The following is a 23,553-nucleotide window of genomic DNA, read 5'->3' on the forward strand; positions in this document are numbered from 1 at the left end:
ACTGAAAAGGGCGGAGAGGCGCTTCAGGTACTTGGGCGTTCAGGTGGCCAGGAGTTGGGAGGCCTTGCATAAGCTTAACCTCACAAGGTTGGTGGAGCAAATGGAGGAGGAGTTTAAGAGGTGGGACATGCTGCCGCTGTCTCTGGCGTGTAGGGTACAGTCAGCCAAAATGACGGTGCTCCCGAGGTTTCTGTTCCTGTTCCAGTGCCTCCCCATCCTTATCCCGAAGGCCTTTTTCAGGCGGGTTGACAAGAGAATTACAGGGTTTGTGTGGGCACACGGGACCCCGAGGGTGAGAAGGGTGTTTTTGGAGCGGGCAGGGATGGGGGGGGGGGGCTGGCGCTGCCCAACCTCTGTGGGTACTACTGTGCTGCCAATGCAGAGATGGTGCGTAAATGGGTGATGGAGGGGGAGGGGGAAGCATGGAAGAGGATGGAGATGGCGTCCTGTGTGGGCACGAGCCTGGAGGCGCTGGTAACGGCGCCGCTACCGTTCCCTCCAACGAGGTATACCACGAGCCCGGTGGTGGCGGTTACCCTCAAAATTTGGGGGCAATGGAGACGGCATAGGGGGGAGGTGGAGGCCTCGATGGGGGCCCACGATACGGGGCAACCACCGGTTTGTCCCGGGGAGGATTGATGGCGGGTTCCTGAGTTGGCACAGGGCAGGTATCAGGAGGTTGAGGGACCTGTTTGTAGACGGGAAGTTTGCGAGCCTGGGTGCGCTGGAGGGGAAGTTTGTGCTCCCCCCCCGGGGATCGCCTTTAGGTACAGACAGGTAAGGGCATTGTCAGGTGGCAGGTGGCGGAGTTTCCTCTGCTGCCGCTGCGTGGGATCCAGGACAGGGTGCTCTCGGGGTTCTGGGTTGGTGAGGGGAGGATCTCGGCAGCGTACCAGGTGATACAGGAGATGGATGAGGCCTCGGTCGAGGAACTGAAGGGTAAATGGGAGGAGGAGCTGGGTGAGGAGATAGAGGGGGGGACGTGGGCGGACGCCCTGGGGAGGGTGAACTCTTCTTCTTGTGCGAGGCTTGGCCTCATACAGTTTAAGGTGCTGCATCGGGCTCACATTACTGGGACAAGGATGAGTCGGTTCTTCAGGAGTGAGGACAGGTGTATCAGGTGCTCAGGGAACCCAGCAAATCATGCCCATATGTTCTGGGCATGCCCCGCGCTGGGGGAATTTTGGAAGGGCGTAGCAAGGACGGTGTCGAGGGTGGTAGGATCCAGGGTCAAACCGGGCTGAGGGCTCGCAATTTTTGGGGTTGCAGTGGAACCGGGAGTGCAGGAGGCGAAAGAGGCCGGTGTTCTGGCCTTTGCGTCCCTAGTAGCCCGGCGGAGGATTTTTCTTCAGTGGAAGGATGCGAGGCCCCTGTTGGAACCAACAATTCTACGGACACGTGCTTGTAGGATTAGAATAGCGGTTTTAATATACTAACAGAGCCAGCCTGTTAGCCGTTGAACTTTCGGTGAACTGGCCGGCTGACCCTGTGGCACTGATCTTTATACAGCAGCTCCTGGGGGAGGAGTCCTGGGCGGAGCCAAGGGAGGAGCCCAGTACAACTCTCGAGCATTCCCAGAGCTACTCCCTCTGGAGGTCAGGTAGTGCAACTGCACTTACAATATAGACATATGTATATACAGATTATAATCCGGTGTGAATCACATTCACCACAGCCCCCAAGCGTGGAGGCCTGTGTCAATGATATGGCAGGGTTTCTTAAATTAGAGAAGGTGAAATTTGCCCTAAGGGGATCAGTGCAGGGGTTTTCAGGAGGTGGCAGTAATTTCTGGACGGGCATAGTTGTTCTATGCTCATGGCGGGCATTGATATATTTCTTTCTCTATGTGTACACGGTGGGGGGGGGTTTGTGCGAATGGCGGGTGTTAATTTACCTCTTCCTTTGTGTATGCGCGGGGGGGGACTCTTTTTTTTTCTGTTCTTTGTAAAAAAAAATACATTTTGTTGTTGATATTTTATGAAAATTTTGAATAAAAATTATTTTAAAAAAAAGACAATCACAGACAACTTGATGCAAGGCAGCGAGAAAGAATCAGTTAGGTAGCCTTCCTTTTCAGCTTGTACCCCAAAAAGATAACCAATAGGTTCAAAACTGAAAGCTTGTCGCTGTCATGTTATTTTGTTTTTAAATTTTAGAGTACCCAATTAACTTTTTCCAACGAAGGGGCAATTTAATGTGGCCAATCCACCTATGCTTTGGGTTTTGGGGGCGAAACCCACGCAAGCACGGGGAGCATGTGCAAACTTCACACGGACAGTGTCTCAGAGCCGGGATCAAACCTGGGACCTTGGCACTGTGAGGGAGCAGTGATAATTACTGCGCAACTGTGCTGCCCTCGCACTGTCATGTTATTTCCAGTTAAGTCACCAGCCTTTGCCTTTTTCAGAATTTTTGGCCCCCATTAATTCGTGATTGCTGTTCAAAACAAATAACTCTCCCTCTTCAAGTACCATGCTGGTCAGATGATTTCCTAGAAGAGGCATGCTGGTTGTGAGCTTTTGTAAAATAAAATCCAAGTGTTAAAGTAATTCAATGCTCTTCCAAACTTAAATGAAGTTAAGGTTTTCCCAACATAATGTGGAAGACGTTTCATTTAGGAACCTGGATATACAGGATAGAGATTCTGAAATTGTTCTGTTTGACCAGGTTTCAGTTACAATTAGCTTGGGTGTTCAGCTACTGCACCATTGACGGGAAAGCCCAAAGAAGGGGCGGGTGATACCTTTCATGTCATCTGTACTGATGCCTTTTGAATTCCAGATTTCTTTTTTAAAAATTGAGTTCAAATCCTGAAACTGCCATGGTGAAAGCTAAACTTGCACACTCCAGATTGGTCCAGGTCTCTGGATTTCTAGCTTCATAATCTCTACTACGTTGCGATACCTACTTCTGCCTGAGACTTTTTTTCATTTGTTTTATTTTATTGAGCTTTTACTTTGTAATTACAGCTTGTTGATCTGATTGAAAATAATTCAGCAGTCATCATCCGAGGTGCTACAGGCAGTGGAAAGAGTACACAGGTACCTCAATATATTCTTGAATACTACTTGAAGAAACCTGCATTCTGCAATATTGTAGTAACACAGCCACGGAAAATTGGAGCGATCAGTATTGCGCGCTGGATCTGCAAAGAACGTCGTTTGTCTGCAGGAGGCTTGGTTGGGTATCAGGTATGTTAATTCTCACATTCATAAAGATTACATTGTACTTGTACCGTTACTATTATTTGTTGCTTGGAAAATTATCTTTTGGAAGTCTGGTACGTTACTGACCATAAGAAATAGAAACAGGAGAAGGCCGTTCATCCCCTCGAGCATGCTCCGTCATTTAATGGGATTATGGCTGATTCGACACTCCTCATGTCCACTTTCCTGCCCTTTCCCTGCAACCCTTGATTCCCTGACTGACCAAGAATCTCAGCCTTGTATATATATATATATATATATATATATATATATATACATACACACACACAAACTCTGCTCCGCAGCTGTCTGTGGCAATGTGTTCCAAAGACATTCAACTGTCTGAGAGAAGAAATTCTTCTTTTTCTCGGTCTTAAATTGGCACTCCTTTATTCTGACACTATGCCCTCTGATCCTGGACTCTCCCATGAGGGGAAACATCCTCTCTGCGTTTACCCTGTCAAGCCCCTTAAGAATCCTGTATGTTTCAATGAGATCAGAGTTGACTGCTCTCGTATACATCTTTGAAATTACTTACGATATTGTCGGAGCTGAAAGTGCTTGTATTTATCTTTTACGTTGTTATGAGAAAACGTTACTTGAAGAATATATGAATTTACTTTGATGCTTTTGATAATTTTTCTAAGGGTGAGTTTATTCCAAAAACCTAGTTTATTAGTTTACTACCTTGTCTGCCATCCTGGAGCTTATAACAATCCTAATCTTGATCACTTTTGACAATTTTCATATCATCGTATTGATCACCCATCATTGAAAAAAGTAGACAATCTTTAGTGTACGCCTGCAAACTACCTCCAGTTTGAAAAACTTTTATCGACCACCAATCTTTGCTTTCAGTCACTGAGTCAATTTTACACTATTTTCCATTAATTCTATGGGCTTCTATCTTGTTAAAAACCTCCTATATGGCACTTTTGAGTCCACAGGTACAAAAATTTACCAGGAGTGTACAATTTAACCTATAGTCCTTTGGTAGTACAAAAATACGTTTTGTTAAAGCTTTTTGTCTCGTCCTCAGCACAGTCACAAGAATACCTATGTTGGAGAGAACAGCAACTTTATACTGTTTAACTAGAGATTACTTGGCAAGTGGTGTTGCCGTGGAGAATGCACCAGTTGACGGGTGACATGAATTCACTTCCATTGACATACAAGTTGAGAAATCTGATGGCACGTTTGCTGCCATGGTCTACCACCAGCTTACTTTCACTGTCAATAGACAAATTGAGTGGCGTTTTGTCAATGTACATTAGATTAATCCAAATGCTGGAAATCAGTTAATGTAACTCATTTTATGTCAAAACCCTAATGTCTATAATTACCGTCAGTAATTTGATTTTTTTTTTTGTTCTTCAAATAGGTTGGATTAGAAAAAGAAGTTAGTACAGACACCCAACTAACTTACATGACAACAGGTGTTCTACTCCAAAAAATTGTTAATGCAAAATGTTTGACTGAATTTACGCACATTTTCATTGATGAAGTAAGATCATTTCTCATCAACTTTCTCATGAATAGATACTGAAATATGATTTAAAAAAAACATATATATGATTTTGTTTTTAGAAAATTCTTAAGAATTTTGAGTGTCACCGGGAAACAGCATTTATTGCCCATCCCTAATTGCTCGAGAACATTGTGGCGCGACCTGCTTTTTTGAACATTGAAGAGCATGTGATTATATATACACCGAGGATGCTGTTAGGGAAGGAGTTCCAAGATTTTTAACCAATGACAGTAAAGGAACAGCAGCTATACAGTTCTAAGTCAGGATGAATTGCAGGTGGACAGGAACTAACAGATGGGGGTGTTCCCATGCGGAAGCTACACTTGTTCTTCTGGGTGAAAGAGGTTGCAGGTGTGAATGCGTGTCTAATTCACTTGTCTCTCAGTCCGGAAGAAACGATCTCGAACACGTCCGTACTTCAGAATATTCTTTATTGCGATCGGGGCCGCTCTCTAGGTATTCCAAAGAAACACCTCTGAGAGTGCCAAAATCTTGCTCAAAGCATCCCTTTTTTATATGTTTCTTTAAGGGGTTGTCTCTTACATTCACTTGAGCTTGCCCACATTACAAAGCATAGATTGGTTATTGCAATAGTTCCAGTACATGATTTTACAGACTTTGAGGTTATCTATTGGCACATGATAATGTAGCAGTTTTAGCTTAATTAACAAGTGTTAGCTATAGTTGCAAGCGGCTCCCACATTTCATATCCTGTCATACGTCCATGCGCCTTGTTTCTCAAGGCTGTTTGGGTTATAGTCATGAGTCGGTTCACGACTTCAAATATCACTCCCTTATCTGAGCAAGTTAATTCTCCTTCAATGGCTTCAGTAACATATTCCTCTACTTTGTGATTTTCCACTAATGTATCCCGGTCATTCTGGCTTTTTCTAGCTATTAACCCTTGCTTCACATCCTCACAGGTATGGAAGCAGTCTTGTAGATGGCACACACGTCCGCATCATGTGGTGGTGGGTGGAAATGAATGCTTAAGGTGGATGGGAACCAGTTAAACAAGTTGCTTTGTTCTGGATGATGAGCTTTTTGAGCTGCACTCAACCAGGCATCAAAATCTTCACTTGTGTCTTGTGGTTGGTGGATAGGCTTTGGGAGTCGAGAGGTTAGAAATATGCCACATAATTCCTAACCTCTGAGCAGTTTGGTTTTTGGCCTCGGTGATTCTTGAATTTTGTTTTATTCCTTCATGGAATGTGGGTGTCACAGGCAAGTCCTTTGCCATTGAGAAGGGTGTGGTGAATCACTGCCTTGAACCACTGCAGTCCATCGGGTGGTTTGATATACTGAGTGGATGGCTCGGCCACGACGGAGGGCAGTTAAGAGTCAACCACATTGCTGTGAGTCTTGAATCACGTGTAGGCCAGAGCAGGTAAGGATGACAGACTTCTGTCTCAAAATGACATTAGTAAACAAGGTGGGTTTTTGTGACAATCGGTAGTTTCATGGTCATTGTCATTAAGACTTGATTTCAATTCCAGATATTTTGTTGATTGAAATCATTTGTTGAGTTTAAATTCTACCAGCTGCAGTGGTGGAATCTGCACCTGTGTTCATAGTGCATTCACTTGGGTCTCTGGAATATGTCCAGTGATATTGCCACTGCGATGATGGGATATTTAGCAATGATAATGGCAATTTAATGTCAAAGGGAGATGGTGAGGTCTTCCTAGGTTGGGGGGGGGATATCGTCACTCGTCAACCTAGACCAAAATGTTGTCCAGGCCTTTTGTCATGCAGGAACAGACGGTTTAATTATCTGAGTTGTGAATGGAATTGAACACTCTGCAGTCATCAACAATCATCGCACTTCTGACCTTATGATGGGATGTAGATCATTAATGTAGCAGCTGAAGGTATTTGGTCCGAGGACACTACCCTGAGGATCTCTTTCAGTACTCTGGTGGAGCTGAGATGATTGGCATCGAGCAACCACAGTCATCTTCCTTTGAGCGAGGTATCACTCCAAGTGGAAAGTTTCTCCCTTATTCCTATTGACTTCAGTTTTAAAACGTAGAACATAGAACATTACAGCGCAGTACAGGCCCTTCGGCCCTCGATGTTGCGCCGACCTGTGAAACCACTCTAAAGCTCATCTACATGAGTCCACTACTGTTGCAGGCAGGCCATTCCACGCCTGTACTACTCTCTGAGTAAAGAACCGACCTCTGACATCTGTCCTATATCTATCTCCCCTCAATTTAAAGCTATGTCCCCGTGTGCTAGACATCACCATCCGAGGAAAAGGCTCTCACTGTCCACCCTATCTAATCCTCTGATCATCTTGTATGCCTCAATTAAGTCACCTCTTAACCTCTCTAACGAAAACAGCCTCAAGTCCCTCAACCTTTCCTCAGAAGATCTTCCCTCCATACCAGGCAACATCCTGGTAAATCTCCTCTGCACCCTTTCCAATGCTTCCACATCCTTTCTATAATGCGGCGACCAGAACTGCATGCAATACTCCAAATGTGGCCGCACCAGAGTTTTGTACAGCTGCAACATGACCTCGTGGCTCCGAAACTCAGTCCCTCTACCAATAAAAGCTAACACACCGTACGCCTTCTTAACCCTATGAACCTGGGTGGCAACTTTCAGGGATCTATAAACATGGACACTGAGATCTCTCTGCTCATCCACACTACCAAGAATCTTACCATTAGCCCAGTACTCTGTATTCCTGTTACTCCTTCCAAAATGAATCACCTCACACTTTTCTGCATTAAACTCCATTTGCCACCTCTCAGCCCAGCTCTGCAGCTTATCTATGTCCCTCTGTAACCTGCAACATCCTTCGGCATTGTCCACAACTCCACCGACCTTAGTGTCATCTGCAAATTTACTCACCCATCCTTCTACGCCCTCCTTCAGGTCATTTATAAAAATGACAAACAGCAGTGGCCCCAAAACAGATCCTTGTGGTACATCACTAGTAACTGCACTCCAGGCTGACATTCCCCATCAACCACCACCCTTTGTCTTCTTACAGCGGACCAATTTCTGATCCAAACTGCTAAATCACCCTGAATCCCATGCCTCCGTATTTTCTGCAATAGCCTACTGTGGGGAACCTTATCAAACGCTTTACTGAAATCCATATACACCACGTCAACTGCTTTACCCTTGTCCACCTGCTTGGTCACCTTCTCAAATAACTCAATAAGGTTTGTGAGGCACAACCTACCCTTCACAAAACCATGTTGACTATCCCTAATCAAATTATTCCTTTCTAGATGATTATAAATCCTCTCTTATAAACCGTTCCAAGACTTTGCCCACAACAGAAGTAAGGCTCACTGGTCTGTAGTTACTGGGGTTGTCTCTACTCCCCTTCTTGAACAAGGGGACAACATTTGCTATCCTCCAGTCTTCTGGCACTATTCCTGTTGACAATGACGCCAAAGGCTCAGCAATCTCCTCCCTAACTTCGCAGAGAATCCTAGGATAAATCCCATCCGGCGCAGGGGACTTATCTATTTTCACACTTTCCAGAATTGCTAACACCTCCTCCTTATGAACCTCAAGTCTTTCTAGTCTAGTAGCCTGTAACTCAGTATTCTCCTCGACAACATTGTCTTTTTCCTCTGTGAATACTGATGAAAAATATTCATTTAGCACCTCTCCTATCTCCTCGGACTCCACGCACAACTTCCCACTACTGTCCTTGACTGGCCCAGTCATTCTTTTATTCCTGACATACCGAAGGAAAGCTTTAGGGTTATCCTTGATCCAAAGACTTCTCATGTCCCCTCCTGGCTCTTCTTAGCTCTCTCTTTCGGTCCTTCCTCGCTAACTTGTAACTCTCGAGCGCCCAAACTGAACCTTCACGTCTCATCTTTATATAAGCCTCCTTCTTCCTTTTGACAAGTGATTCAACTACTTTAGTAAACCACGGTTCCCGCGCTCGACCACTTCCTCCCTGCCTGACGGGTACATACGTATCAAGGACATGCAGTAGCTGTTACTTGAACGAGCTCCACATTTCAATTGTGCCCATCCTCTGCAGTTTCCCTCCCCAACCTATGCATCCTAAGTCTTGCCTCATCGCATCATAATTGCCTTTTCCCCAGCTATAACTCTTGCCCTGCGGTATATACCTATCCCTTTCCATTGCTAAAGTAAACGTAACTGAATTGTGGTCACAATCACCAAAGTGCTCACCTACCTCCAATTCTTGCCTGTCCTGGTTCATTACCCAGTACCAAATCCAATGTGGCCTCGCCTCTTGTTGGCCTATCTACATACTGTGTCAGGAAACCCTCCTGCACACATTGGACAAAAACGGACCCATCTAAAGTACTCGATCTATAGTGTTTGCAGTCAATATTTGGAAAGTTAAAATCCCCCATTACAACTACTCTGTTACTTTTGCTCCTATCCAGAATCATCTTTGCAATCCTTTCCTCTACATCTCTGGGACTTTTCAGAGGCCTATAGAAAATTCCTAATAGGGTGACCTCTCCTTTCCTGTTTCTAACCTCAGCCCATATTACCTCAGTCGACGAGTCCTCATCAAATGTACTTTCTGCCACCGTAATACTGTCCTTGACTAACAATGCCACCACTCCCCCTCTTTTACCACCTTCCCTGAGCTTACTGAAATATCTAAACCCCGGAACCTGCACCAACCATTCGTGTCCCTGCTCTATCCATGTCTCTGAAATGGCCACAACATCGAAGTCCCAGGTACCAACCCATGCTGCAAGTTCACCCACCTTATTCCGGATGCTCCTGGCATTGAAGTAGACACACTTTAAACCACCTTCCTGCCTGCCGGTACATTCCTGCAACCTTGAAACCTTACTCATGACCTCACTACTCTCAACCTCCTGTATACTGGAGCTACAATTCAGGTTGCCAACCCACTGCTGAATTAGTTTAAACCCTCCCGAAGAGCATTAGCAAATTTCCCCCCCAAGATTTGGTAACCTCTAGTCCAGGTGTAGACCATCCCGTTTGTAGAGGTCCCACCTACCCCAGATGGAGCCCCAATTATCCAGGAATCTGAAACCCTCCCTCCTGCACCATCCCTGTAGCCACGTGTTCAACTGCTCTCTCCCCCTATTCCTCGTCTCGCTAGCACGTGGCACGGGTCAACTCAACGATAATAACTCTGTTCTAGCTCTAAGTTTCCACCCTTGCTCCCTGAATTCCTGCCTTACATCCCTATCTCTTTTCCTACGTATGTCGTTGGTGCCTATGTGGACCACGACTTGGGGCTGCTCCCCCTCCCCTTAAGGATCCCGAAAACACGATCCGAGACATCACGGACCCTGGCACCTGGGAGGCAACACACCAACCGCGAGTCTCTTTTGTTCCCACAGAATCTCCTATCTACCCCCCTAACTATGGAGTCTCCAATGACTAATGCTCTACTCCCCCCCCCCCCCTTCTGAGCAACAGGGACAGACTCTGTGCCGGAGACCTGTACCCCATGGCTTACCCCTGGTAAGTCCCCCGCCCACCAGTCTCCAAAGTGGTATACTTGTTACCAAGGGTACATAGGGCTTCCTCCCAGCCTCTCTCACCGTCACTCATCTATCTTCATTCTTCGGAGTAACTACATCCCTGAAGCTACTATCTATGACCACCTCTGCCTCCCGAATGATGCGAAGTTCATCCAGCTCCAGTTCCCTAACGCGGTTTCTGAGGAGCTGGAGATGGGTGCACTTCCCACAGGTGAAATCAGCAGGGACACTGACGGCGTCCCTCACCTCAAACATTCTGCAGGAGGAACATTGCACTGCCTTCCCTGCCATCCCCTCTAGATAAAACAAGAAAAAGAGAGGAAGCGCTTACCTGATATTCACTTGGGTTAGAGGAGATGGAAGGGTGGGGGACACTACAAGTGTAGTGTCTCGGGTTTAGCAACCGCCCAACTTATATACAGGTATTACACACCTTTCAGAAATCCCCACGGCCGACTTCCGGTTTCCTGCTGCGCTGAAACAAAAAAAAAACAACTCCGAAAAAGGCCGCTTCTCCTGTAAGGTATGTTTTTAAAGCGGGAAACTTACCTTCCTGACAGCCCCCTGGTTACTGCTCTCGCTGCTACCGCTGAACAACTGAAAGCCGCTTCTCCTGTAAGATAAGTAATTAAAATGGGAAACTTATCTTCCCGACAGACCCCTGGTTATTGCTTTCGCTGCTACCGCTGAAAAACTGAAGGCCTCTTCTCCTGTAAGGTAAGTAATTAAAACGGGAAACTTACCTTCCCGACACCACCTGGTTACTGCTCTCGCTGCTGCAGCTGAAAAACTGAAGGCCGCTTCTCCTGTAAGGTAAGTTTTTAAAGCGGGAAACCTACCTTCCCGACAGATCCCTGGTTACTGCTCTCGCTGTTACCGCTGAACAACTGAAGTAAAACTGAAGTTTTACTGGAGCTTTTTGGTGGCACACCTGCTCAAATGCTGCCTGATGTCAAAGTCAGCCAATCTCGTCTCTCATCTCTGATATCCAGCTCATTGGTCCATATTGGACCAAGGTTGTAACGAGGTCTGGGGCTAGGTAGTTCTGGCAGAACCCAAACTAAGCATCGTGAGCAGGTAGTTTGCCACTTGATTTTTACATAGAATTTACAGTGCAGAAGGAGGCCATTTGGCCCATCAAGCCTGCACCGGCCCTTGGTAAGAACACCCTACATAAGCTCACACCTCCACCCCATACTCGTAACCCAGTGACCCCACCCAACCCCTTTGGACACTAAGGGCAATTTAGCAAATGCACCTAACCTGCACATCTTTGAACTGTGGGAGGAAACGCACGCAGACACGAGGAGAACGTGCAGACTCGGCATAAGTGACCCAAGCCGGGAATCGAACCTGGGACCCTGGAGCTGTGAAGCGACGACGCTAACCACTGTGCTACCGTGCTGCCCGCGATGGTACAGTCTGACAGTTTCCATAACGTTGCTCATAATGGAGAATAGACTGACTAGGCAGTAATAGGCTGAATTAGATTTATTCATTTTGTGGACAGGACCGTTCCACATTGTAAGTAGATACCAGAATTGTAAATGTTTGGAACAATTTAGCATGAGTGTAGCTAAATCTGGAGTGTTCAGTAATACAATTGAGCTATTGAAGGGCCCATAGTTTTGGTGTCTGCAGTGCCTCAGCCATTGCTTGATATAATGTGGAGTGAACGGAATTGTTTGAAGACTGATGATGTTGGGAAACTCGGGATGTGCTGAGATGGATTACCCACTCGGACCTGGCTGAAGATGGTTGAAAATCCTTCAGCCTTGTGTCTTGCACAGATGTGCCGATCTTGTCCAACATTGAGAATGGGAACGTCGGTGGAACTGCCGTCTCCAGTTCATTGTTTAATTGTTCACCCATTCCTGACTGGATGTGACAGGACTGCAGAACTTTTATGTGATCCATTGTGTTGCTCTGTCTATAGCATGCTGCTTCCACTGTTGAACATGCATGTACTCATGTTGTAACTCCTTCAGGTTAACACCTCATTTTTAGCTATGCATGGTTCTACTCCTGGCATGCCTCTATTGCGCTCTTAATTGAATGAGAGTTAATCTGCTGTCTTGATGGCAGTGATAGAGTATGGAATATGCTGGGCCCTGAGGTTATAGGTTGTGGTTGAATGTAATTCTGCTGCTAATGGTCAACACTGCCTCCAGGGACTTACAATACAACAATAGATAAGTCCCCGGGGCCTGATGGGATTTATCCTAGGATTCTCTGGGAAGCCAGGGAAGAGATTGCTGAGCCTTTGGCTTTGATTTTTAGGTCATCATTGGCTACAGGAATAGTGCCAGAGGACTGGAGGATAGCAAATGTGGTCCCTTTGTTCAAGAAGGGGAGTAGAGATAACCCCGGTAACTATAGGCCGGTGAGCCTAACATCTGTGGTGGGTAAAGTCTTGGAGAGGATTATAAAAGATACGATTTATAATCATCTAGATAGGAATAATATGATTAGGGATAGTCAGCATGGTTTTGTGAAGGGTAGGTCATGCCTCACAAACCTTATCGAGTTCTTTGAGAAGGTGACTGAACAGGTGGACGAGGGTAAAGCAGTTGATGTGGTGTATATGGATTTCAGTAAAGCGTTTGATAAGGTTCCCCACGGTCGGCTATTGCAGAAAATACGGAGGCTGGGGATTGAGGGTGATTTAGAGATGTGGATCAGAAATTGGCTAGTTGAAAGAAGACAGAGAGTGGTGGTTGATGGGAAATGTTCAGAATGGAGTTCAGTTACGAGTGGCGTACCACAAGGATCTGTTCTGGGGCCGTTGCTGTTTGTCATTTTTATAAATGACCTAGAGGAGGGAGCAGAAGGATGGGTAAGTAAATTTGCAGACGACACTAAAGTCGGTGGAGTTGTAGACAGTGCGGAAGGATGTTGCAGGTTACAGAGGGACATAGATAAGCTGCAGAGCTGGGCTGAGAGGTGGCAAATGGAGTTTAATGTGGAGAAGTGTGAGGTGATTCACTTTGGAAAGAATAACAGGAATGCGGAATATTTGGCTAATGGTAAAATTCTTGGTAGTGTGGATGAGCAGAGGGATCTCGGTGTCCATGTACATAGATCCCTGAAAGTTGCCACCCAGGTTGATAGGGTTGTGAAGAAGGCCTATGGTGTGATGGCCTTTATTGGTAGAGGGATTGAGTTCCGGAGCCATGAGGTCATGTTGCAGTTGTACAAAACTCTAGTACGGCCGCATTTGGAGTATTGCGTACAGTTCTGGTCGCCCCATTATAGGAAGGACGTAGAAGCTTTGGAACGGGTGCAGAGGAGATTTACCAGGATGTTGCCTGGTATGGAGGGAAAATCTTATGAGGAAAGGCTGATGGACTTGAGGTTGTTTTCGTTAGAGAGAAGAAGGTTAAGAGGTGACCTAATAGAGGCATACAAAATGATCAGAGGGTTAGATAGGGTGGACAGCGAGAGCCTTCTCCCGCGGATGGAGGTGGCTATCACGAGGGGACATAGCCTTAAATTGAAGGGTAATAGATATAGGACAGAGGTCAGAGGTGGGTTTTTTTACGCAAAGAGTGGTGAGGCCGTGGAATGCCCTACCTGCAACAGTAGTGAACTCGCCAACATTGAGGGCATTTAAAAGTTTATTGGATAAGCATATGGATGATAAGGGCATAGTGTAGGTTAGATGGCCTTTAGTTTTTTTTTTCCATGTCGGTGCAACATTGAGGGCCGAAGGGCCTGTACTGCGCTGTATCGTTCTATGTTCTATGTTCTAAAGAACAAAGAAAAGTACTCACAGGAACAGGCCCTTCGGCCCTCCAAGCCTGCGCCGACCATGCTGCCCGTCTAAACTAAGATCTTCTACACTTCTGGGGTCCGTATCCCCCTATTCTCATCCTGTTCATGCATTTGTGAAGATGCCCCTTAAATGTCACTATCGTCCCTGCTTTCACCACCACCTCCGGCAGCGGTTTCCAGGCACCCACTACCCTCTGTGTAACCAATGAAAGGGATATGCTGTGTAGTCGCACATCAAGTGGCTTTCCTCCTACGAACCTGAAAATAGGCTCTTTTACTCGAAATAGCCACTAATACAGGGGAAAAAAGTATCTCCCCACCCCACCCCACCCCAACCAAAAACAGCACAAACAGAGATGCTGACCAACAGCAACTCCAGAGGCCGCAAAGAGACAAAAAATGGGGAAAGCCAGGAGAAGTGGCTGAGCTGGTGGACACGTGAAGCTTGGACACGTCAGAACGGGAAGGACCAGCCCGCAGCACAAAGAGCCCCCGCCCCCCGTGGTTGGAAGATGTTCCCCTCAAGGGAATTGAGAGAATCTAGAGAGGAGACGAAGACCTTTATCCAGGCTGCGGTCAAGGTGGCAGTCACGGAAGCTCTGCCGACCATGCAAGTGGCCCTGGACAAGGCAGAGAGGCAATTGCGGGCCCAGGAGAGCACCATAAAGGAACTAGAAAAGGTCTGAACAGACAAGAGCCACTGGATCGCCACCCTGGAAAAGTAAATGACAAGGTTGGTCGGGGCAGGTGACTCTGAGGGGAAAGATAGAAGATCAGGAGCACCAGTCAAGGTGCCAATACTGAGGATAGTGGGCCTACCAGAAAGGGTCAAAGGCAGGGACCCCACAGACTGTGGCCCAGATGTTGTCTCATTCTGAGGACGGGAGTTGCAGCAGAGTGTAGGAAAGGGCGAGGAGAATGGCAGGTAGGGATAACAGATAAAAGGTGACTGGTGGATACATGAACGACCCTGGGGTGGGGGTCAACACCACACTAGCGGAAAAGCAAGCGCTAGGAAGCATGAGTGAGAGACGCGCCGCAGCACATATCCTGCAAGGGAGTGCCTGGCAAAGGACAGGGCATGAATCAGTAACGGGGGCTAACCAGGGTAAGGTGTGTGTAAGAGAGGAAGTACCATAAGGGAACCGTGGGGACAAGGACAGTAAGGGCTGCAACAGGCCACATGTGATGACTTGTAACACAAAGGCACTGCAAGCAACCACCTTGGAAGGTCCTGAGCACAGGGAAACCCATAGTGCAGGGGGCCTGACCGCATGGGGACACGGGGAAAATGTGCAAACTCCCCACAGTGACCCAGTGCCAGAATCGAACCCTGGGTCATCAGTGCTTTGAGGCAGGAGTGCTAACCACTGATGCGTTCCCCCTCTTTTGCCACTGTGCTGTCCCGATCACCAGACCTAGCCAAGTGCCAGGTGGAGGCAGGAACCCCCAGGTGAGACAGCAGTCGGAGGTTTGCTGGATCCTAGTATCCAACTGGGTCCCACTCAGATGCTGATCCTTTGGATTAGGTTTACCAGGAGCTACTGCAGACACTAAGGTGTGGGCAAGAGATTAAGCAGGGGGTGTCAGCAAGTCGATAGCCGATTGGAGGTGTCCCAGAGATAACAGACACAGGAGATGGTGCTGCCAATGCTTGGCAGAGAGGCCAACACTGTAACGGTGGTGATTGCAATGGAGAGCCTGGAGCATGATGTTGGCAGGATGAGTAGAGGTGACCAAGGCGTAAATTGGTCGGTGACTGAGCGCCTCAAGAGCATGTTCCAGTCGCTGGTGGACGTGACCCAATACCAGGTAGACCTTGATGAGGTGATGCGGGCATGTCCCAGTCTCAAGTGGGCATTGCCAAGGCCCTCCAGAGAATGCCCCGGTCACTGGCGGAGGTGTCCCAGTGTTATGGGCCAGAATTTAAAGAACCCCAAAGTGTATCATGGAGTTCACCTGACCCACAACTTTCAGTAGATTGTTGTTATGGGGAGCTCACTGGATTACTCTGCAGGTGTGATGCAAACAGAAATCTACAGTACTTTTAAATTAAAAGAATGTTTATTTATGAAACCAGCTAACATTTTATAAACCTACAGGAAACATCTCAACAACTATCAACACCAATAAATCCCCAAAGAATACAGTACTCGATAGATAACCCTTAATAAATTACCCAAACAACATCCGGAAGACAAAAGACACTTTTTAACACAGATCAGGTTTAAATTCACAATTGAGAGCAGTCAGCACTTTGAAATCACCCAATTGATTTGGAGACAGTCTTTATTTGCAGAGAGAGATCCTCTTGCAGCTCCTTGCTTTGCCTGCAGCTATTCAGCTCTCAAAATGAAACTAACCACACCCAGTAGCAAACAGCCTAAAACAAAAGTAATGCAGACAGACAGCCCAGCTCTACCCACTCTGACATCACTGCAGCTCTCTCATAAACACCCATTTCTTAAAAGGTACTCTCACATGACACCCAGTCCCATGGGCATAGTCGAGGCACTGCTTAGTTTGTCCCAGTCTCAGATGGGCATAGTTGAGGCACTGCACAGCTTGTCCCAGTTGCAGGTGGGCATTGCTGGGGCCCTGCAGAGCAAGTCCCAGTCACTGGTCATTGAGGAGCATCGCCAAGGACGTCGGCACCATGCTGCAGACACTGGGGAGCCGCCAGGGCTGGCAGAGCCAGATTGCGTAGGGACAGCCGGGGCTTGATCTAGCTGCCCCTCCGCCCTGAGGTGAACCCCAGGGCCCTATGGGCACCAACCCGGGAGGGGGGGCTGGGTGCCACCCTACAGTGTGGCGACAGTGCCCATCAGCTCCCGAGACCCACTCCCTTGACAACGGTGCATCTCGGAGTCAGCACCTGGAACAGGGTGGCACGGTGGAGCTTGTGCTGCTGGCAAGTATGCCAGGGCCCCTAGAGAATGCCCGCCAAGAGCATCGAAGACCATGGGATGCATTAGGTGGCAGGCTGCCTCCAGCTCTGTTGTGCATCTTTGGGACACACCAAGACACAGTAGAGCATGGAAGGCTGAAGCAGGTTGAGGACCACTGAGGGGGCATGGAGGCAGCACCACCCAGCGGTTGTGGATGTATATGTATGGCATTAAAAAGAGAGCTGATTCCCAGCAGGTTATCATCACCCCCCCCCCCCCCCCCCCCCCCTTCCAAAAGCTGCACTTGTCGGTGATCCGCTGACAATGCCGACACACACTCATCATCCTAAGGGAATGACGGAAAAGGCAATCTCTTCTGTGAAGCGGTTGAGGATGTGGGCTTCCCTGGCCAGATCCTTGCCTCTGACGCCTGTTCTCCATTTCGGGGCCAGGATCGAACCTGGGTCCTTATCGCCGTGAGGCAGCAGTGCTAACCACTGTGCCATCGTGCGAATGCTTCAGTCTTATTTCTTGCACAGAAGCGCTGGGCTTCTCCATCGATGAGGATGGGGATATTTCCCTCTCTTCTCAACTCATTTATCTTTTCTGTTCTCACTATTACTACATTTCCTTCTCAAATTTCTCACTTTTTCCTTTACCATCTCGCACCCATGGATGGAATCATAGAATGTTTAAAAGCACAGAAAGAAGCCATATGGTCAGAGTTTCCTTGAAAAATCTACTGAGCAAGTTCCACCCTTCCCAATTCTTTTCTGACATTTGTCTCCGCTAAGTGCTTATCCAATTATCTTTTGGAAACCATGTTTGAATATGACTTGAGCACATTCTCAGGCAGTGCATCCCAGCTACTGACCCACTTGCTGCATGAAAAGTATTTTCTTGTGTTGCTGTTGGTCCTGATGATGTCAATCATGTTAAACCTGTCTTGCTCATGACCTTTCCACTAATGCAACAAATTATATTTGTATTGCACCTTTAACATACTAAAATACCACACGGTGTAAGCAAAATGATATCAAGTCACAGAAGGAGATTAGGTCAAATGACAACAAGCTTGGTCAAAGAGATTTCTCACTATGAAAATGAGGTTGGGAGGCAGAGCAGTGTATGGATAGAATTCTAGAATTTAGGGCCGAGGCAACTGAATGCTTAACCACTGAGGTTGGGATGATTCTGGCTCAACAGGCCAACATATATTGGTGGGTAGTTGGGCTTGAGGGATTTACAAAGACAAAGGTCTTGGAGGGATTTGAAAACAAGAATAAGAATTTTAAGATCAAGATGTTCCTTGATGGGAAGCCAAAGTAGATTGGCAGGAATGAGAGGCAAACGGGACTTGGTGTAAATTAAGACATCAGCAGCAGAGGTTTGGATTACCTCATCTTTAGAGGCTAGAATGTGGGACACAGCCAGGGGTCTATTGGAATAATCAAATATAAAGGTAAAGGTGGTATAAATGAGGGTATCAGCAACAGGTGAGCTGGTCAGGGACAAAGTCATGCAACGAGAGGTGGATACAGGCAGTCTTAGTGATGGCACGCCTATGAGGCTTGAAGCTTATCTCCGGGTCAAATCAAATATACTAAGGCTGCAAATGGATTGGCTTAATCCCAGATTGCTGCTAGGGAGAGGGATGGAGGGGGAAGTTAGGAACAGAGTTTGGAATTCTGACTGCAAAAATAGCTTCAGTCTCGCAAATATTTAACTGGAGGAGTTTTCTGACCATCAAGTATTGCATATTGCATCAACAGTCTGATAATTTATCAGCATTTTCTTTCCATTGACTCTGTTTAGACTGGGGTCAGCAACCTGAATAACAAGATGAGCCATTTTTAAAAATATGAGCTGCAGTGCTGTTGCTCACATGTCCATAATAATGAAAAACAAAAGCAGAGGCATTTTTAAGGGTGCAACACCTTTAAAATTCTTGATATGAATTCATTTTTCTCTTCTTTGTAGCCACTTCAACCCTTCCAATTATGCCAGTTTTTAACATGCTAAATTCAAACATTAATCAATTTTAAAAAGGCCTGTCGATCTTAATGTTCTGCACAGTCCTGCTGATGAGTGTTGATTTTTGTTGTTGTAGTAAAACAACAACAATAAAAACAAGGGCCACAGTTGGGTCCCATATAGATGTACATATCTATGCCTGTAAACATGTGCGATAAGCCAGGAAGCAACACATAAGCCATCAACACTATGGCACATGACAACATTTTGCTTAGCAAAAGAGATTTTTGATCCAAGCAAATGATAGAATTTTCCATTTTTGCGATTAAACATTTTACAAGTTCTAGGCATTATCTGCTAAAATATCAATGATGAGGGACATTTTTGGACATCTGATATTCTTTTAAAATTAGAAACATATTTAGGTAAAAATTGAGCTAGGAAAAAAAAAACTCAATCAATCTAAGTCATGAGCCATGCAAGTCCTTAAGGAGCCGCATTTGGCTCCGGAGCTGCAGGTTGCTGACCCTTGTTCGATAATCCTTATGATTCTGACTCTCTACCATGAAAACACTTCCACTACTGACATCAAGCTGTTTCCTTTTCACAATACAAACATACTCCTTCCCAGCCATCTGTCACATATCCAATTTCATACTTACATTCCAGCCTGCAGAGAAACCAACTGGTTTGTATTCATTACATGTCATTTTCAGTATTTTATACACATCGTATAAAGATTCCACCAAATTTTATGAACATGTACACAATATATTGTAGAAATAATGCATTTTATATTTCAGATGAAATTTAAACTCACATTTCCAATATTCTGTAAGTCTTTATATAAAACTTTGAATGTACAATTTTATTGCAACTTCCAATTACTGTCATTTATTGATTACAATTTCTATATACCACACGACTATAACTCATCTGTTCTCATCAGTACAAATTGGAAGATATGAAATGAAAAGGGGGTGCTGGAATCGGACAGTAGCTCAAAGCTTACACACCAAGTTGGGTGAAAATTAGAAATTGTCCCTAGTGTTGTGAAGCATCAGTGCTAACCACTGTTCTACCATGCTGCCTCAGCCTTGCGGATAAAGGCCTCCGTGGTCAGTGGGAGTTGTGGGACAGGCGGGCTGGAGTTGCCCTCGGAATGGGAACATAAAGTCCAGGGGTTGGCATGGCGGACCCGCGGGGGCTGAGACACCCATCCTCCCTGCTGCCCCCCCCCCCCCCCCCCCCCCCCAAGGCCATGGGAGCCCATCCCCGCATGCTCTCCTTCCCCCAATGGCGATACACCCTGATCGAGGCTGGTTCTCCCGGGGCTCCCCCACCCCCATCTGACATCTGAGCACCCAGGGCAGAAACCCCAGTGCCCCCGGGCTCATTGCCGAGAGCGAAGATGGATACTCACCTCCTCATGTCCCCGCAGCAGCCCTTCCACCAGCTTCACGTTGTTAAAATAAAGAGCATAATTGGTGCACACCTGACCACTTACTGGGGAGGCCATTAGATAGGGGGTCGCTCCCGTTAATTGTATGGATAGTGGGCTGCAGTGGTGATTATTTGTTTCTCACCGTGCTATGAGGGATCCTGATTTCAGCCACGGGCAGGCAGGTTAGATTGCAAACAGATGGCTGCGCGGTGTGCTACTCTATTCTGGACTCCGATGTGATTTAACAGCCTCTTCGAGCTCTCACGTAAGAGCAACGCCGCGATTAAATCGCACCCAGGGTTGGTTCATTCTGTCAGTGCTCAACCTGAATGGATATTGGATCAAGAGAGTATCATACTTGGCTAAGTTACCCACAATCACAGAGCCTACTGTGGTTCAATTGGAGGGAAACACTAGAAAGCTGTCCATGCATGTCAACCAAAGAAGAGGCTGTACTTTTAAGAAATTTGTGGAAGCTTGGCATGGAAAGCAAAATAATCTTATTTCCTGATGAATGTTCTTAAAGCTCTTTACACTGCTAATCAAATTGTGTTAATTGCAGAGAATGACTGACTATAGCTGACCTTTTAAGTTCAAATTATAACAGGTACAGGTAGAGTATCCTTTATCCGAAAACCTAACCTATCCAAAAGCTGCACTTTGTTTTGGACATCATCGATCTTTAACAAGCAAGCTCTCTGACCCGAGCCAACTTGACCTGATCCGATATGAACCTTGCTTACCGTACCTGACCTATAGCATAGGAAATCTCTTGACGCGAGCTGACGTGAACCCTGCTGTCCGCACCCGACCTTGAGCACGATAAATCTCGTTTGTTGCACTGTTTAGCTTGTGATTTTCGTCCGCACTGTTTACCTCTCTTCTAAGCATAATCGGTTGGGAACTTATTCCAGGTCATATTACAGATATCCTGTATTTCTTATTCAGTGGTATATCTTACTTCTCTCGCCATTTTATTTACTCTACACAATTGCAATAGGCACCGGCTATTGTAATGTATAGACCTATGCTGTATCTAAAACTCTGACAAATACATGATTTCAGATATATTGGATTATAAACATTTGCAATTTAAGGGTTAAAAGCCTGGGTTAGAAGGAGTTTGACTGCAGTCGTCATGTTTTTAAAATAATCATATTTTGAAAGACTAGAAAGCTTTCCGGCGCGAGAGGTGAAATTAACCATTGTAACAGTCTGGGCTAATGCACTGTTGTTTGACTAGGGGAGTCCCTGGGGATTGATGTGTTTTCAGCTTGGAGAGATGATGTCATTGCTTTGAGACATATTAAATCTTTTGAGTTCCCTCCTGATCTGGCTAACCCGTTGGACCACAAGTAAGGGGGGGGGGGGGGGGGGTCCCCGGCACCATGGCACCACGGCACCACGGCTGGCTGAAAGGCCTTCGGCCGGCGTGATGCGCCGGAGTACCAGCGGCCGCTGGCGTCACCCCGGCGCATGCGCGGCGGAGGGGGTCTCTTCCGCCTCTGCCATGGTGGAGGCTGTGGCGGCGGCGGAAGAAAAAGAGTGCCCCCACGGCACAGGCCCGCCCGCTGATCGGTGGGCCCCAATCGCGGGCCAGGCCACCGTGGGGGCACCCCCGGGGTCAGATCGCCCCGCACCCCCTCCCCCCCCAGGACCCCGGGGCCCGCTCATTCCCGAGAATGCCGGCCACGCCAGGGGCGGGATTTACGCTGGCCCCGGGCAATTCACCGACCTTGAGGGGGTCGGAGAATTCCGCCCAAGGTCTTTTTTCTCTCCGTGGAATAGTTTTTTAAAAAATGAATAGTATTTAAAGCAGTGCAGACCTGTCTAAGGATAAGGGGGAAGCTGAAACAAACAAGTTGAAACAAGTGTTTGAAGATATCCAGCCAGAGTCTGCAGGGTTTCTAACAGGAGTCAAATCTGTTCTGGTAAGAAAGTGTTACCGTGTGCCATTGGGATATAGGTTGGATTTTTTTTCTTTTTGTTTCATTGGGAATAGAGTGTATTTAAGGGTGTTGTATTTAATTCATTTAGTAGTATTGTTTAAGGGGTAAGTGTAAGCTACTTTCGTATGTGAAGTTAAAGATTTTAATATTGTGTCAATAATAAAGTTTGGTTTTAAAATACCAAATCCCTATTTCTTCAGGCAATTGCCCCTGGAGTGCAGTATCCGATCTGCACAGTCTTGGGTTTCGGTCCAGTATCTTAGCCACATTTGGTCTGACAGTGATTGTAATAAAAGCAAAATGATCTGAAATCTGAAACACAATTGGCCCCGAGTGTTTCGGATAAAGGATAGTTGACTTGTAAAAGGCTATAGACTTTTTGTTGGAATGCTGGCAAGAATTAAATCAAGTTGATGTTGATATAGGCAATAGCAAAAATGAACTGCTTCTGTGACCAATTGTTGTCATAATGTTCAGGTCCATGAGCGTACTGAAGAAATGGATTTTGTGTTGCTGGTTGTCCGTAAACTTCTACGCACTAATTCACGGTTTGTTAAGGTAAGTTTGATGAAAGGTTTAAACAAATTGTTTCAAAGAGTAAAACTTGCACAAATTCATTGTCACTTAAATACGTGTAGCATCTGGGGCAAAAATACAGCATATTTTATTCAACATTATGAAGTATCTGTTGTATGCGCTGTAAATGGAACAGCGCAATCTGTTTGAGGGACTAAAGGATCATGCAATTGTTAAAGACCTGTTACCACTTCCCTCTTTCAAATTTATGTTTGCTAATTATTGTTGCCTTTGTTGGGTGGTATAAGTTGCTGGTCAGTTTGGTCTGTGACATTTGGCAACTGCTAACTGTACTATAATGTCACACATTGTTCAGTGGTAGTAAGGCTGAGAGGAGGAAGGTGTTCAAGGGAGGGGGTATTGTTTGGGGGGGGGGGGGGGGGGGTTGTCGATTGGAGAGTCAGGGCCTGAGTGAATGATTGGATCTGGGAGAGTGCCAGTTTTTTGTAGTTACCCAGGGGTTGGCCTGATTTTTCCCAACATTTCATGGGTAACTGTCCAAAGTCTCTGACTAACTCAGATTTGGAGACTTTGGTGGAATGTCTCGGGGAGCAGAGGAATAGCCTGTTGGAAATTGAAACTTGTTAAAGAATTCCCCAGAGGTTCTGTCTGGTATGCATCATCAGTTGTACGTCCTGTCGCCGAGGGTCCAATAACTGTACCACCTGGCTCAATAATTATGTACTTGAGTATTTCATAATTACCCATTTCATATCCTGAATTGCTCAACT

General features: G+C 46.3%; 1 protein-coding gene across 5 annotated transcripts in view; it reads left to right on the forward strand.

The window, feature by feature from the left end:
* The window catches only part of tdrd9 (tudor domain containing 9), a 254,200-nt gene that overhangs the window by 112,943 nt on the left and 117,704 nt on the right, over positions 1–23,553 (forward strand). For all 5 annotated transcript variants that reach the window (XM_038777784.1, XM_038777793.1, XM_038777802.1 and 2 more), the window contains 3 exons: positions 2,970–3,191; positions 4,588–4,710; positions 22,724–22,804. In XM_038777784.1, the coding sequence (XP_038633712.1) occupies positions 2,970–3,191; positions 4,588–4,710; positions 22,724–22,804 (426 nt within the window). The remainder of the gene's footprint in view (positions 1–2,969; positions 3,192–4,587; positions 4,711–22,723; positions 22,805–23,553) is intronic.

The sequence above is a fragment of the Scyliorhinus canicula genome, chromosome 2 (assembly GCF_902713615.1).
Source record: "Scyliorhinus canicula chromosome 2, sScyCan1.1, whole genome shotgun sequence".
Classification (NCBI taxonomy): Eukaryota; Metazoa; Chordata; class Chondrichthyes; order Carcharhiniformes; family Scyliorhinidae; genus Scyliorhinus; species Scyliorhinus canicula.